Source organism: Ranitomeya imitator, chromosome 5, assembly GCF_032444005.1.
Source record: "Ranitomeya imitator isolate aRanImi1 chromosome 5, aRanImi1.pri, whole genome shotgun sequence".
Taxonomy (NCBI): domain Eukaryota; kingdom Metazoa; phylum Chordata; class Amphibia; order Anura; family Dendrobatidae; genus Ranitomeya; species Ranitomeya imitator.
The window spans coordinates 220,123,305-220,141,532 of NC_091286.1; the positions used below are offsets into that span (position 1 = coordinate 220,123,305).

The 18,228-nt window shown below is 43.1% G+C and overlaps 1 protein-coding gene across 1 annotated transcript in view; it reads left to right on the forward strand.

The window, feature by feature from the left end:
- PEX3 (peroxisomal biogenesis factor 3) overlaps positions 1-18,228 on the forward strand; it is a 104,576-nt gene that overhangs the window by 82,036 nt on the left and 4,312 nt on the right. The window contains exons 10-12 of the mRNA XM_069725907.1: positions 14,054-14,124; positions 14,986-15,108; positions 16,766-16,862. Coding sequence (XP_069582008.1) covers positions 14,054-14,124; positions 14,986-15,108; positions 16,766-16,862 — 291 coding nt within the window. The remainder of the gene's footprint in view (positions 1-14,053; positions 14,125-14,985; positions 15,109-16,765; positions 16,863-18,228) is intronic.

An 18,228-nucleotide genomic window follows, 5' to 3' on the forward strand; every position in this document is an offset into this window, starting at 1 on the left:
GTAGACTATCGTAAGCTCAATGAGAAAACAGTGACGGATGCGTATCCCATGCCGCGTGTGGATGACTTGTTAGACTGGCTGGCAGGGTCAAAGTATTTGACCACCATCGATCTATGCAAAGGCTACTGGCAGATTCCCCTTAGTCCTGATGCTATTCCCAAGTTGGCATTTGTCACCCCGTTTGGCTTATTCCAGTTTCGAGTTATTCCATTCGGGATGAAGACTGCCCCGGCGACCTTCCAGAGGCTGGCTGACCGGCTTCTGGATGGTCTCCAGGACTATGCGTGTGCCTACCTGGACGACATCGCCATCTACAGCGTGACATGGGAAGAGCATCTAAATCACCTAGAGACAGTATTAGACAGGATCCACAAGGCAGGAATCACCCTGAACCCAAACAAGTGTCATGTGGGCAAAGCAGAGGTTCAGTATTTAGGGCATTGGGTGGGAAGTGGTAAACAGAGACCAGAACCAGCCAAGATTGAGGCCATAGCCAAATGGCCCACCCCACGCACTAAAACCCAGGTCATGGCGTTTCTAAGGACAGCGGGGTATTACAGGAAATTTGTTCCCAATTACAGCAGCGTAGCCAAGCCCCTCACTGATCTGACCCGTAAGAACCAACCCCGCCAGGTAACCTGGACCCCAGAGTGTGAGGAAGCCTTCTCCAGCTAAAGGACGCCCTCACCAATACCCCTGTATTGGCCGCACCCGATCCAACTAAACGTTTCCTTGTCCACACAGACGCTTCTATGTTTGGATTGGGGGCAGTACTGAGCCAAGTCGGGCCGGACGGCCAAGAACACCTGGTAGCTTACCTGAGTCGGAAACTACTGCCCCGTGAAGTGAGCTATGCGGCCATCGAGAAGGAGTGCCTGGCAATAGTATGGGCACTCAAAAAGTTACAACCATATTTGTATGGACGACAGTTTTCCCTCCTAACGGACCATAATCCCCTAGTCTGGCTTAATCGGGTCTCCGGAGACCACGCCAGATTACTGCGGTGGAGTTTAGCCCTACAACCTCTGGACTTCACCATCCACTACAGACCCGGCAAACAAAACGGTTACGCCGATGGACTAAGTCGACAAACGGAACTCGTACCAACTCCATAAACTTCGGTCATCCCCAAACCGATCCGTTAAGGATCAGACTGTGTATGCCGATCGCGTCGCTGAAAAGGGGAGCTGTGTTACAGAACCCCCCCAGCACCAAGAATGTTATGCAATATATGTACAGTGGGGCAAAAAAGTATTTAGTCAGTCAGCAATAGTGCAAGTTCCACCACTTAAAAAGATGAGAGGCGTCTGTAATTTACATCATAGGTAGACCTCAACTATGGGAGACAAACTGAGAAAAAAAAATCCAGAAAATCACATTGTCTGTTTTTTTATCATTTTTTTTTTTTGCATATTGTGGAAAATAAGTATTTGGTCAGAAACAAACAATCAAGATTTCTGGCTCTCACAGACCTGTAACTTCTTCTTTAAGAGTCTCCTCTTTCCTCCACTCATTACCTGTAGTAATGGCACCTGTTTAAACTTGTTATCAGTATAAAAAGACACCTGTGCACACCCTCAAACAGTCTGACTCCAAACTCCACTATGGTGAAGACCAAAGAGCTGTCAAAGGACACCAGAAACAAAATTGTAGCCCTGCACCAGGCTGGGAAGACTGAATCTGCAATAGCCAACCAGCTTGGAGTGAAGAAATCAACAGTGGGAGCAATAATTAGAAAATGGAAGACATACAAGACCACTGATAATCTCCCTCGATCTGGGGCTCCACGCAATATCCCACCCCGTGGGGTCAGAATGATCACAAGAACGGTGAGCAAAAATCCCAGAACCACGCGGGGGGACCTAGTGAATGAACTGCAGAGAGCTGGGACCAATGTAACAAGGCCTACCATAAGTAACACACTACGCCACCATGGACTCAGATCCTGCAGTGCCAGATGTGTCCCACTGCTTAAGCCAGTACATGTCCGGGCCCGTCTGAAGTTTGCTAGAGAGCATTTGGATGATCCAGAGGAGTTTTGGGAGAATGTCCTATGGTCTGATGAAACTAAACTGGAACTGTTTGGTAGAAACACAATTTGTCGTGTTTGGAAGAAAAAGAATACTGAGTTGCATCCATCAAACACCATACCTACTGTAAAGCATGGTGGTGGAAACATCATGCTTTGGGGCTGTTTCTCTGCAAAGGGGCCAGGACGACTGATCCGGGTACATGAAAGAATGAATGGGGCCATGTATCGTGAGATTTTGAGTGCAAACCTCCTTCCATCAGCAAGGACATTGAAGATGAAACGTGGCTGGGTCTTTCAACATGACAATGATCCAAAGCACACAAAGGAGTGGCTTCGTAAGAAGCATTTCAAGGTCCTGGAGTGGCCTAGCCAGTCTCCAGATCTCAACCCTATAGAAAACCTTTGGAGGGAGTTGAAAGTCCGTGTTGCCAAGCGAAAAGCCAAAAACATCACTGCTCTAGAGGAGATGTGCATGGAGGAATGGGCCAACATACCAACAACAGTGTCTGGCAACCTTGTGAAGACTTACAGAAAACGTTTGACCTCTGTCATTGCCAACAAAGGATATATTACAAAGTATTGAGATGAAATTTTGTTTCTGACCAAATACTTATTTTCCACCATAATATGCAAATAAAATGTTAAAAAAACAGACAATGTGATTTTCTGGATTTTTTTTTCTTAGTTTGTCTCCCATAGTTGAGGTCTACCTATGATGTAAATTACAGACTCCTCTCATCTTTTTAAGTGGTGGAACTTGCACTATTGCTGACTGACTAAATACTTTTTTGCCCCACTGTATGTATAATAGTTTCCATGTGAAATGCATCAGTCCACAGGCTGTGCCCCTGGACAAGATATTCTCTTTCTGGCCTCCCCCCACCTTTGTAATTCCCACAGTAAATAGCGGCAGGCTCCGGCCCCCTGCGGCTATTGTAATGTATGTCTGGCCAGCTGTTTTCCTATTGGCCTGTCCTGTGTATCTGTGTTATATATTCTGTGTGCTGAAAATAAAGTGTGTTCTTTTAGACTGGAAATGCGTGGGGTAGCAGTCAGTTTTTATATGCTCTCACGTAACCAAGGGAATTCCAGCCAGCATCCTTCATTCAGAATCCAGCAAAAGCAGCGTGGACCTCCTGAAACACGTGGTGGTACTGAAAGAGGTACCCCAGCTTGTTAGACCCCGTTACACTGGCGATGTCATGCGGATTGACATTCGAAATCCTGAAGCCTAACTATGGGAAGACGGCTGTCAAGTCATCATGACGCCAGCAGTCCTGCCTAGCTGACAGAGCAGCCCGAAACCAAAAGAGCTGCTCTCTTGACGAGAAGCAAAAGAATCGCTAGCTACCAGGGGTAGCCGAGACCCCAAAGAACATGATCGGGATCGGTTTTTACCAACCCCTGTTTTGCAATCGCCGGTATTTAACTGTTTACCGGCAGCCGCAAAAAAAAAAAAAAGCGGTCATCCTCTGTCCTCTGATGTGATCGCACATCAGAGGACAGAGAAATAGGGGTATTCGGGGACCCTGTTATATTTACCTGTGACCCTGGGTCCTCCTGCGTCCGCTCCTGCCCGCCGGCTTCTTCCGGTAAGAAAATGGCGGGCGCATGAGCAGTGCGCCTGCCATGATCTACCGGCCGGCAGCTAGAGGAGTTGGGGCTAAATTTAGGGTTAGGGTTGGGGCTAAATTTAGGGTTAGTGTTGGGGCTAAATTTAGGGCTAGGGTTAGGCTTCTTTCACACTTGCGTCGGTACGGGGCCATCGCAATGTGTCGGCCCGACGTACCGACGCACGTTGTGAAAATTGTGCACAACGTGGGCAGCGGATGCAGTTTTTCAATGCATCCGCTGCCCAGTCTATGTCCTGTGGAGGAGGGGGCGAAGTTACGGCCACGCATGCGTGGTCGGAAATGGCGGACGCGACGTACAAACGAAACGTTACATTGAATTTTTTTTGTATGGCGACGGTTCGCCAAAACACAACGGATCCAGTGCACGATGGACACGACGTGTGGCCATCCGTTGCGATCCGTCGGCAATACAAGTCTATGGTTAGGCAGATGAGGTTTAACAATGATAAATGTAAGGTTATACACATGGGAAGAGGGAATCAATATCACCATTACACACTGAACGGGAAACCACTGGGTAAATCTGACAGGGAGAAGGACTTGGGGATCCTAGTTAATGATAAACTTACCTGGAGCAGCCAGTGCCAGGCAGCAGCTGCCAAGGCAAACAGGATCATGGGGTGCATTAAAAGAGGTCTGGATACACATGATGAGAGCATTATACTGCCTCTGTACAAATCCCTAGTTAGACCGCACATGGAGTACTGTGTCCAGTTTTGTGCACCGGTGCTCAGGAAGGATATAATGGAACTAGAGAGAGTACAAAGGAGGGCAACAAAATTAATAAAGGGGATGGGAGAACTACAATACCCAGATAGATTAGCGAAATTAGGATTATTTAGTCTAGAAAAAAGACGACTGAGGGGCGATCTAATAACCATGTATAAGTATATAAGGGGACAATACAAATATCTCGCTGAGGATCTGTTTATACCAAGGAAGGTGACGGGCACAAGGGGGCATTCTTTGCGTCTGGAGGAGAGAAGGTTTTTCCACCAACATAGAAGAGGATTCTTTACTCTTAGGGCAGTGAGAATCTGGAATTGCTTGCCTGAGGAGGTGGTGATGGCGAACTCAGTCGAGGGGTTCAAGAGAGGCCTGGATGTCTTCCTGGAGCAGAACAATATTGTATCATACAATTATTAGGTTCTGTAGAAGGACGTAGATCTGGGTATTTATTATGATGGAATATAGGCTGAACTGGATGGACAAATGTCTTTTTTCGGCCTTACTAACTATGTTACTATGTTACTATGGGCAAAAAACGCATCCTGTGGGCACATTTGCAGGATCCGTTTTTTGTCCAAAACTACGGATTGCGACGGATGCCACACGACGCAAGTGTGAAAGTAGCCTTAGGGTTAGGGTTGGGGCTAAAGTTAGGGTTAGGCTAGAGTTAGGGTTTGGGCTAAAGTTAGGGTTGGGGCTAAATTTAGGGTTAGGGTTGGGGCTAAAGTTAGGGCTAGGATTAGGGTTGGGGCTAAAGTTAGGGCTAGGGTTGCGGCTAAAGTTAGGGTTAGAGTTGGGATTAGTGTTAGGGTTTGGATAAGGGTTGGTATTAGGGTTAGGGTTGGCATTAGGGTTACGTTTGGGATTAGGGTTAAGGTTAGGGTTGTGATTAGGGTTAGAGGTGTATTGGAATTAGGGTTAAGTTTGAGGTTAGGGTTGAGATTAGGATTAGGGGTGTGTTGGATTTAGGGTTTTGATTAGGGTTATGGTTAGGGTTGAGATTAGGGTTGTTTTGGGGTTAGGGTTGTGATTATCGTTAGGGTTGTGATTAGGATTATGGATCGGGTTGGGATTAGGGTTAGGGGTGTGTTGGGGTAAGGGTTGGAGTTAGAATTGGGGGGTTTCCACTGTTTAGGTACATCAGAGGGTCTCCAAACATGACAGCCAATTTTGTGCTCAAAAAGTCAAATGGTGCTCCCTCCCTTCTGAGCTTTGCCGTGCGCCTAAACAGTGGTTTACCCCCACATATGGGGCATCAGCGTACTCGGGATAAATTGGACAACAATTTTTGGGGTCAAATTTCTCCTGTTACCCTTGTGAAAATAAAAATTGGGGGCTAAAAATCTTTTTTGTGGAAAAAAAAATATATTTTTTATTTTCACGACTCTGCATTATAAACTTCCGTGAAGCACTTGGGCATTCAAAGTTCTCACCACACATCTAGATAAGTTCCTTAGGGGTCTAGTTTCCAAAATGGTGTCACCTGTGTGGGGTTTCCACTGTTTAGGCACATCAGGGGCTCTCCAAACGCGACATGGCGTCCGATCTCAATTCCAGCCAATTCTACCTAGAAAAAGTAAAACGGCACTCCTCTTCCAAGCTCTGCAGTGCACCCAAACAGTGGTTTACCCCCTCATATGGGGTATCGACGTACTCAGGAGAAATTGCACAACAACCCTTGTGAAAATAAAAATTTGTGGGCAAAACGATCATTTTTGTAGAAAAAATGCGATTTTTTTTTTTTTTTTTTCTTTCCCCCCACGGCTCTACGTTATAAACTTCTGTGAAGCACTTGGGGGTTCAAAGTGCTCGCCACACATCTAGATAAGTTCCTTAAGGGGTCTAGTTTCCAAAATGGTGTCACTTGTGGAGCGTTTCCACTGCATAGGCACATCAGGGGCTCTCTAAACGTGACATGGCATCCGATCTCAATTCCAGCCAATTCTGCATTGAAAAAGTCAAACGGTGCTCCTTCTCTTCCAACCTCTGCGGTGCGCCCAAACAGTGGTTTACCCCCACATATGGGGTATCGGCGTATTCAGGAAAAATTGCACAATAAAATTTATGGTTAAATTTCTGTTTTTACACTTGTGAAAATAAAAAAAATGGTTCTGAAGTAAAAAGTTTGCAAAAAAAAGTTAAATGTTCATTTTTTCCTTCCACATTGTTTCAGTTCCTGTGAAGCACGTAAAGGGTTAATAAACTTCTTGAATGTGGTTTTGAGCACCTTGAGAGGTGTAGTTTTTAGAATGGTGTCACACTTGGTTATTTTCTATCATATAGACCCCTCAAAATGACTTCAAATGTGATGTGGTCCCTAAAAAAATGGTGTCGTAAAAATGAAAAATTGCTGGTCAACTTTTAACCCTTATAACTCACTAACAAAAAAAATTTGTTTCCAAAATTGCGCTGATGTAAGTAGACATGTGGGAAATGTTATTTATTAACTATTTTTTGTGACATATCTCTCTGATTTAAAAGGCACCTGTCACCCCGAAAATCGCGGGTGAGGTAAGCCCACTGGCATCAGGGGCTTATCTACAGCATTCTGTAATGCTGTAGATAAGCCCCCGATGTTACCTGAAAAAGGAGAAAAAGACGTTAGATTATACTCACCCAGGGGCGGTTCCGCTGCTGGTCAGGTCAGATGGGCGTCTCCGGTCCGCTGCAGCGCCTCCTATCTTCTTTCCATGACGTCCTCTTCTGATCTTCAGCCACGGCTCCGGCGCAGGCGTACTTTGCTCTGCCCTCTTGAGGGCAGACAAAGTACTGCAGTGCGCAGGCGCCGAGCCTCTGACCTTTCCGGCGCCTGCGCACTGCAGTACTATCCTCTGCCCTCAAGAGGGCAGAGCAAAGTACGCCTGCGCCGGAGCCGTGGCTGAAGATCAGAAGAGGACGTCATGGAAGATAGGAGGCGCCGCAGCGGACCGGAGACGCCCATCTGACCTGACCAGCAGCGGGACTGCCCCTGGGGGAGTATAATATAACGTCTTTTTCTCCTTTTTCAGGTAACATCGGGGGCTTATCTACAGCATTACAGAATGCTGTAGATAAGCCCCTGATGCCTGTGGGCTTACCTCACCCGCGATTTTCGGGGTGACAGGTTCCCTTTAAGGGCATAAAAATACAAAGTTTGAAAATTGCTAAATTTTAAAAATTTTCGCCATATTTCCTTTTTTTGATAAATAATCTTAAGTAATATCGAAGAAATGTTACCACTAACATGAAGTACAATATGTCACGAAAAAACAATCTCAGAATCAGTGGGATCTGTTAAAGCGTTCCAGAGTTATAACCTCATAAAGTGACAGTGGTCAGAATTGTAAAAATTGGCTCGGTCATTAAGTACCAAATTGGTGCTGTCACTAAGGGGTTAAACCGGTGTTACAGATGATACACACTGTTTATTTTCTCCTGTGCTCTTATGTTCCAAAATTTGCATCTTTATCATCAAGGAGTAGCTTCAGAACAGAGTAGCATAGAAAGAAGTAAAGAAAGACTGTTCCAGAATCAGTGGGACAGCCGCAATTAAAAGATACTCCTTGTAAATTAAAAAATTCAGTGACAGGTCGTTTTAAAGTATTACAGTTTTAGTTGCAGGTTAGTATAATACATGGAAAACATCTATCTAGTCTTAATGCCAAATATTTGTTAAAAGAAGTAAAGGAAATGTGAGGAAAGGAAACAGGCTGCTGAGTTTTAGGACATCTCGTCTAGACACGAATGCATTCTTTATCCGTTATGATTTTCAATGTGAGTTTTCTGGAAGATGCAGACCGGCGTCTAAGGTCATTCAGTAATTTGTCATAGTGGAGATACATGGCTAATGTCCCCTCAGAAGTCAGCATGACCTTGTCTGGAGCGGCTGCTCGGTTTCTGAGGATTTCAGAGACAAATATGTTTATTGTATTTCATGGTAGGTAACCAGATATTTATTTCTTCCATTAGGTCTTTTAAAATGTCTGTGTTATTAATTAACCATAAGTCAGAATTAGCAGAATAAAGTATCTTAAAAATGTTTAATATTTCAGTCTCGATATCTTAGGTTGAAGTACCAGACATCCTGTAGAGCTTCTGTACTTGTGTTCTCATGACAACCCTTCAGTTCAGTCTTACTATATGGACATTTTGCCTCTTGATGGGCATTCTGCTTAATTTATTATATTCGGTAGAGACATGATGCCCTACGATAACCTTGCATGTCCAGAACATTTAAAGGCTGTGGAAATGAATGGTCTTTGCTTTTTCAGACTATAGAACACCCCTTACTGTAAGATACATTCTTTGCTCAGACAGCAGAATATAAGAAAAACATATTCCTTGATAATTTAACCCCTTAACCCCTTCATGACCAGGGGATTTTTCGTTTTTCCGTGTTCGTTTTTCGCTCCCCTCCTTCCCAGAGCCATAACTTTTTTATTTTTCCGTCAATTTGGCCATGTAAGGGCTTATTTTTTGCGGGACGAGTTGTACTTTTGAACGACATCATTGGTTTTAGCATGTCGTGTACTAGAAAACGGGAAAAAAATTCCAAGTGCGGTGAAATTGCAAAAAAAGTGCAATCCCACATTGGTTTTTTGTTTGGCTTTTTTGCTAGGTTCACTAAATGCTAAAACTGACCTGCCATTATGATTCTCCAGGTCATTACGAGTTCATAGACACCAAACATGACTAGGTTATTTTTTATGTAAGTGGTGAAAAAAAATTCCAAACTTTGCTAAAAAAAAAGTTGCGCCATTTTCCGATACTTGTAGCGTCTCCATTTTTCATCATCTGGGGTCGGTTGAGGGCTTATTTTTTGCGTGCCGAGATGACGTTTTTAATGATAGCATTTCGGTGCAGATACGTTCTTTTGATCGCCCGTTATTGCATTTTAATGCAATGTCGCGGCGACCAAAAAACCGTAATTCTGGCGTTTCGAATTTTTTTCCCGCTACGCTGTTTAGCGATCACGTTAATACTTTTTTTTAATTGATAGATCGGGCGATTCTGAGCGCGGCGATACCAAATATGCGTAGATTTGATTTTTTTTATTGATTTATTTTGATTGGGGCGAAAGGGGGGTGATTTAAACTTTTATGTTTTTTTTATTTTTTTCACATTTTTTTAAACTTTTTTTTTTAACTTTTGCCATGCTTCAATAGCCTCCATGAGAGGCTAGAAGCAGGCATAGCACGATCGGCTCTGCTACATAGCAGTGATCTGCTGATCGCTGCTATGTAGCAGAATTGCACGTGTGCTGTGAGCGCCGACCACAGGGTGGCGCTCACAGCGACGGGCAATCAGTAACCATAGAGGTCTCAAGGACCTCTATGGTTACCATTCACAAGCATCGCCGACCCCCGATCATGTGACGGGGGTCGGCGATTACGTCATTTCCGGCCGCCCGGCCGGAAGCGGTAGTTAAATGCCGCTGTCTGCGTTTGACAGCGGCATTTAACTAGTTAATAGGTGCGGGCAGATCGCGATTCTGCCCGCGCCTATTACGGGCACATGTCAGCTGTTCAAAACAGCTGACATGTCCCGGCTTTGGTGCGGGCTCACCGCGGAGCCCTGCATCAAAGCAGGGGAGCCGGCATCGGACGGTATAGTACGTCCGATGCCGGTAAGGGGTTAATGACAGCCAATATGTCTTTTAACTGACCTGAGATATAAGAGAATAGCGTCCCCATACAGGTGACAATCCCGCAGCTGTCGGCTGTACACTATAGCGGACAACTTGCTGCATCAGCCACGATCAGTGTTTGCTGCTTTCAACAGTGACTACGTCATTATAAATGATTAACAGACTGTGGGGGCTTCCTCCTAGTCCCAATTGGTGCCCTCAGATCATGATTTTGTGGTCCTGATGTTTGCCATGGCAATTCATGACCAAATTCTGGCCTTAGAGTCTGTCGGCTGTAGTAACCTGTTCAGAAGTTAGAGGCATTTAGGTGGTAAAAATGCACATTGTCATTTCTTTCATGTCACTTTGCATTAATTCCTGAAAAGCACCTGAAGGGTTAATAAACTACCTGACAGCAGTTTTCAATATGTCAGGGGGTGCTGTTTTTAAAATGGTATCACTTTTGGGGGTTTCCAAATATATAGGACCCATAAAGTCACTTCAAACATGGCTAAGTCCCTAAAAAAAATACATTGTGTACATTTCCTTGAAAAAATGAAAAATTGCTGCTACATTTTTAAACCTCCTAAAATGATAACAAAATAAAAGAACATTTTACAAATGGTGCTGATGTAAAGCCGACATGAGGGAAATATTATTTATTAATGTTTTGCTGTGGCATGACTATCTGGATTAAAGGGATAATCATTCAAAGTTTGAAAATTGCAAATTTTTTAACATGTTTCTCAAATTTCTGATGATTTTGATAAACACAAAACATATCGACCTAAATTTACCATTATCATAAAGTACAATGTGTCACGAAAAAACAATATCAAAATCGCTGGGATTTGTTGAAGCGTTCCAAAGTTATTACCACATAAAGTGACACTGGTCAGATTTTAAAAAATTTGGCTTCGTCACTAAGGGGTTAAACTTCATAGGCGTTTTAAAGAAGTTGACAGGTAAATATAATTAATGATAACACTCTAGGGTAGAAGAGTGATAAAGAAAATAACACAGAGGTAATAGATCTATTGTTGGTGTTTCTCTGCAGCACATGTATTATACAGATGTAGATTTACAGCTCACACATTATACATTTTCTGCTGCACATATACAAACACACCACTTCTGTACACACAGCTCTGCTGCTGACACACAAACACACCACTGCTGTACACACAGCTCTGCTTCTGAAACAGAAACACCACTTCTGTACACACAGCTCTGCTGCTGACATACAAACATACCACTGCTGTACACACAGCTCTGCTTCTGACACACAAACATACCACTGCTGTACACACAGCTCTGCTTCTGACACAGAAACACACCACTGCTGTAAACACAGCTCTGCTGCTGACACACAAACACACCACTGCTGTAAACGGTTGTGTTGACACACCACTGCTGTGCAAACAGCTCTGCTGGTGACACAGAAACACCACTGCTGTACACACAGCTCTGCTGCTGACACACAAACACACCACTGCTGTACACAGAGCTCTGCTGCTGACATGCAAACACACCACTGCTGTACACACAGTTCTGCTGCTGACACACAAACATACCACTGCTGTACACAGAGCTCTGCTGCTGACATGAAAACACACCACTGCTGTACACACAGCTCTGCTGCTGACATGCAAACACACCACTGCTGTACACACAGTTCTGCTGCTGACACACAAACACACCACTGCTGTACACACAGCTCTGCTGCTGACATGAAAACACACCACTGCTGTACACACAGCTCTGCTGCTGACACACAAACACACCACTGCTGTACACACAGCTCTGCTGCTGACATGAAAACACACCACTGCTGTACACACAGCTCTGCTGCTGACACACAAACACACCACTGCTGTACACACAGCTCTGCTGCTGACATGAAAACACACCACTGCTGTACACAGTTCTGCTGCTGACACACAAACACACCACTGCTGTACACACAGCTCTGCTGCTGACATGAAAACACACCACTGCTGTACACACAGTTCTGCTGCTGACATGAAAACACACCACTGCTGTACACACAGCTCTGCTGCTGACATGAAAACACACCAGTGCTGTACACACAGTTCTGCTGCTGACATGAAAACACACCACTGCTGTACACACAGCTCTGCTGCTGACATGAAAACACACCACTGCTGTACACACAGCTCTGCTGCTGACAAACACACCACTGCTGTACACACAGCTCTGCTGCTGACACACACCACTGCTGTACACACAGCTCTGCTGCTGACACACACACATCTGTACACATAGCCCTGCTACATACACACAAACACACCACTGTTGTACACTCCGCTCTGCTGCATACACAGAAACACACCACTGCTGTACACACAGCTCTGTTGCTGATACACAAACATACCACTGTACACATAGCTCTGCTACATACACACAAACACACCACTGTTGTACACTCCGCTCTGCTGCATACACAGAAACACACCACTGCTGTACACACAGCTCTGCTGCTGACACACAGCTGTGATACATACAGTGCAGTGAAATGACAGAAGGAGAACTTTTCCTGTCTGACTCCCTAGATGCCATGGTTGCCATTGATCAATGCTTTTAAGAAGATATTATCTGTTAATGGTGTGTTGCTCTGATCATAGCCACTGCATTAGGAGGCCAACTGTATGCAAAGTCTATCTCCCTATTGTGAAAAGCACAGGCACTGCTTCTATACCTGCTCCGCGTGCACAGCCCCATCAGTTCCATCGACCAAAAAATTAAAACGTTAAAAAGTCTCTGAAAATGGCGACACAATTCCCAACATTTTTTATTTCTTTACACATTTCTCATTTATTTTTCACCTCTAAAATTATAAACAAAATTAAAAAAAAAAAAAAACTGGATAAGTTTGGTATCCCCATAATCGTACTGACGAGGAGAATCCTATTGCCAGATCATTTTTAACCACTTAGTGTATGCCGTAAAAACAATTCCCAAAAAAACATGTCAGAATTGTGGGGTTTCTTTGCAATTTCACTGGAATTTTTTTTCCCGTTTTCCAGTTGCAAAAGTTTGGGCACCTTTGTAGATTTGTGTGGTCAGATATCTTTGGCCAAGGTTTCAGATCTTAATTAGCCTGTTAGGGTTATGGCTTGTTCACGATAATCGTTAGGAAAGGCCAAGTGATGGAAATTTCCCAGATTTATAAAAACCCAGCCGCCTCGAACTTTGTGCCAAAAAGCAGCAGCCATGGGTTCTTCCAAGCAGCTGCATAGCACTCTGAAAATAAAAATGGTAGAGACCCACAAAGCAGCAGAAGCTATAAGAAAATAGCACAGCGTTTTCAAATAGCCCTTTCCTCAGTTCGAAAAGTAATTAAGAAATGGCAGTTAACGTGAACAGTGGAGGTGAAGATAAGGTCTGGAAGACCAAGCAAAATTTAAATGAGAGCTGCTCGTAGGATTGCTAGAAAAGCACATCTGAAACTCTACTTGACTGAAAAAGACCTTCAGAAAGATTTAGCAGACTCTGGAGTTATGGTACATTGTTCTACAGAGACACCTACACAAATAATGGTCTTCATGGAAGAGTAATCAGAAGAAAACCTCTCCTGCTTTCTCACCATAAAATTCAGTGTCAGAGACTACCTCAAAAAGCACAAGCTGAAGGTTTTTCAATGGCCCTCAAAGTCCCCTGATCATTGAAAATCTATAGCTATACCTCATAATAGCAGTACATGCAAGACGACCCAGGAATCTCACCGAACTGGAAGAATTTTCCAAGGAAGAATGAATGAAAATCCCTGAAAAAAGAATTGAAAGACTCTTGGCTGTCTGCAAAAACTAGGTACTAATTATCCAGGGTGCCCAATCTTTTGCATTGGCATTTTATTTTTTGTAACTTTTTAAAATGTAAAAGATGAGTGTATGTATGTGTATATATAATATACATTACATAAAATTCAAAGAAAATGTGTCATCTTTAACTTGCAAACCAAAGCAGAATTTCCCTCTTGAGTTGCTGAGAACTGCTTTTAGTTGTGGTAAAAAATATTTTTGGTTTTACTAGGCATGTGGACTAACGGAGAAGGACGTCACCACCATCCGTCTCCTGAATGAAACCAGAGACATGTTGGAGAGGTAAAGTAATTATTGTTGTCCCATAAATGATCTTCACAATCATCTGGGGGTTTTTTGCTCACTTCTCCAGACATTATAACTCAAAGTAATTTGTTCTTAAAGCGAACCTGTCAGCAGGGTTTTGCTAAGTAAACTACAGGCATTGTCAGGTTGGCGTTGTTACACTGATTACAATGATACCTGGGGTGAAGAAATCCATCTTGTGGATTGCTCAAGAACCACACGACGGATTTCTTCACCCCAGGTATCATTCTTAGCAAAATCCTGCTGACAGGTTCACTTTAAGCTATGCTCACATGTCCAGTAATCATAGATTTCATTGGTAAAAAAAAAAAAACATCCAGCTGAAATCATTTTTTTTTTTTTTTTAAAGTTGTGTCAAAAAAGATTTGCCAGTGGATTGCTGCTGAATCTATTCTAACCGATGATTACTGGACTTGCGGACATAGCCTTAGTATATCAGAAATAGTGATGTCTTGTAGAATTCAAACTAGTTCCAAAAGGAAGAGATACCTATCTGTAGACAGTACTCTTTCAGGATGATTCTTTCCAACCGGCTGGGCCAAAACCTCATCTGAGATATGTTTCATCTCATTTAGCCAAATATTAGCTGCTCTGTACTCTTTATGGGTAACAATGTTGCCTACACATGAGTCTCTCATCTTTTAGAGGCGTTTTTAGATTAGGTGATGTGAACAATTGCCGGGTCTCCTTTGTAAAGAGTTTAACATTTTTTATTTGCACAGAGAATTTTTTCACTAGACATGGTTAGAAATACCAGGGCTACACAAAGCATCACAGTTCATGAATCCAGACTAACATTTTTACAGTTAGCATTCTCTATATGATCTGTCTTTTCAGTCAAGACTTCAGCACAGTGTTGAACTCATGTCTGAATCGAGGTTTCGGAAGACTTCTTGACAGCATTGCAGAGTTCTTTCGACCAAACGAGCAAGAATTAAATCAAAACAGCTCAGTGAGCAGGTACGTCCTTGTCCTTATACTTGTGCCTTAGGGTACCGTCACACAGTGCAATTTTGATCGCTACGACGGCACGATTCGTGACATTCGAGCGATATAGTTACGAGATCGCAGTGTCTGACACGCTCCTGCGATCAGGGACCCCGCTGAGAATCGTACGTCGTAGCAGATTGTTTGAAACTTTCTTTCGTCGTCTAGTGTCCCGCTGTGGCGGCATGATTGCATGGTGTAACATATATCGTATACGATGTGCGCATAGTAACCAACGGCTTCTACATCGCACATACGTCATGAAATTATCGCTCCAGCGTCGTAGATTGCAAAGTGTGACAGCAGTCTACGACGCTGGAGCGATATTGTTACGACGCTGGAGCGTCACGGATCGTACCGTCGTAGCGATGAAAATTGCACTGTGTGACGGTACCCTTAAATAATTCCAGAAACTTGTAGTTTGATAAGTTATATTGATAAAAATGTAAAGGGGTTTGTTTCAGTTTTTGAATGGGAAGATTTGCAAAGTGCTTGCAACAACTTTCCAGTTTATTTCTCTCTGTTTCAAAGAACTGAAGGATTTTTAATTTTAGTTTTCTGCTCATTGCCCAGTTACTGGCCACCTCTGAAGTCTTATCAATGGTGGCCTTGTCTCCTAGAAATAGAAAACACTTTTGCAAGCCTTTTCCTATACAGCTTGCAAGATGATGATCGCTGGCTCTGTGTGCAGCATTGAAGAGCACATAGTTCACACCAGTGGTGTGGCCATGCCATTTATTGGAGCTATCAGTTTTTAGGAGCACATCATCCACCTTTGGCAAGCAGGAGCTAGGAGTTTGGGAAGTGGTGCTCAGAAGAAAGATTAGGAAACCCCCTTAAGTCAGCATAAAGTTTATAGACTTTTATAGAAGATGAATTGTACATTTTCACCAATGTGTAATATGATATATTCATTTATGGCCCCCATTCATCAACAAGTTTATGTCAGAAACTAGCTTAAAATCTTGCAATGTCGCAAAAATTGGGCACTTTTTAAATTTTTTTACTCCAGCCGCAACCATCTCTGACAACTTTTTGAGCAATGGGTACAGCGTTGCCAAGAGGAGATGTGGAAGAGCATGCCCAGCAAATTCATCATAATTGGTTCCGCAAATCACAATTGTGGTGTAAGTTAAGGCAGAAATGAGTATTCTCTAACTTGCATACATTTCTTCTTGTGGTGCACAGCAGCTGAAAGATGAGTTTGGCGTAGATTACTCCAGTGCACATTTCATCAAGACTGGTATAAAAAGTGGCCACATTGGTAATGTCTATGGGAACGCTTCATCAAGTCTAGGCCTCTTCATGATTCTGGAGTGTCCAACGTGTGACGTGCGCCTCCATGCGCTACGCCATAAATCTCACTCCAGGCAGATTCCTACAGTAGGGAATTCATGAAGTAGACAAGTTGTATCTTCTTGCCCCAGCTTCGCCCATTTTGACAGAGCTGGGAGGAATTGGCATGAAAATGTCAGAAGTTGCAAAATTTAGGCACAACAGTTGCACCTAAAAGTTGTAGCTTTTCGAAGCCAGAATTCTGCTTTAAAAGCTTTGATGAATCAGGCCCTTTGTTTTTACTATTTCTCTAATTAACATGTTTAATGCACAATAAATCTTTTTATTTTTACAGCCTTTCTAGCGTTAATTTACCATTGGCAAAAATGATCCCTATAGTAAATGGACAGATCCACTCCATATGTAGTGAAATGCCCAACCACTTTGTCCAGGTATGTACTACACCTTCATACTATATAGTATAACTAAAGAAAATGCCCTGTGATAGTCAAACATAAGTGTAAATCCACTGAAGAAACCTACACTATAGTGGCAGACTTACAGGCACATCTAATAACAATGAGACAGGAGGATGAAAGGATGCAGTATATCCCTCCTAATATAATAGACAAGAATGCAATATTGTCCGCTAGATGCAAGGTGAGGGGACGCCAGAGCAGACCTCCAGTCCCAGGCTTTTATCACACAGGTAATAACTCTCTTGTATAATTTACCTCTGACAAGCCTTGTATCTAGCGGATAATATTGCATTCATGTAAGCTCCTACCTCTGATTCGGCCTTCTCGTGTCTATTATATTGGGAGGGATGTAATGCATCCTTTCATCCTCCCATCCCATTGTTATTAGATGTGCCTGTAAGTCTGCCACTATAGTAGGGTTTTTGAGTGGAATTACACTTATACGTTGTGTTTGATTATCGGGTTAGGGGGGGAGCCATTTTACTGTAATTTACCCCCTCTCATCCAATCCTCTTGCTGAGCGTCCATTTTTACGGCATTTCTGCCTCTGCTTTTCTATATTGTGGTTTTAATATGATTTGATAAATTATTTTACTGCATTTTTTGGATCTTTTCTTGTTCTCCCATTCTATTGTGTGGGGGTTGGTTAGTAGCAAAACGCCATTTAATGATTGTGATTACCAGCTTTGTATCCTTTGAAAGCAGAGTTACCAAAGCTCTAAGGCATCATGCACATTGGTCGCATTTGAGATCTGTACCTCACCAAGCACACACACATGGCCAGTAAACTACTATAGGGCAATAGAGTGCTTTTTTACCCCTAAAATCATTGAGTGGCAACATACAGTTATAAACTATAAAGCTTGGGTTAATTGTATATTTTGATGTACAAGACTTTAATGAACACGTTTATACCAGATACGTATGTTGTTGATTTTTTTTTTAAGTTATTGCTAACTGGGGAAAAAGGATGTTTTTACATTATTAAGAACTTCTTTTCTTTACTTTTTTTTGCTAGTCCCCTTAGAGGACTTGAACCTGTGATTGATCATTTCTAATAAATACAGCAATTCTGCAGTATTGCTGCATATGTTAAAAATCATTGTCTTCTATGAAGCTTAGTCACAGGCTAGAGTTCACAGAAGAGATCATATAACAGACATGGGGCATTCGGCCAGCCCTGGCTGTAATAGTAACTTGTGATGAGTGAGTATACTCGTTACTCAAGATTTCCCCAGCACGCTCGGGTGTCCTCCGAGTATTTTTTAGTGCTCGGAGATTTAGTTTTCAGCGCCGCAGCTGGATGATTTACAGCTACTAGCCAGCTTGATTACATGTG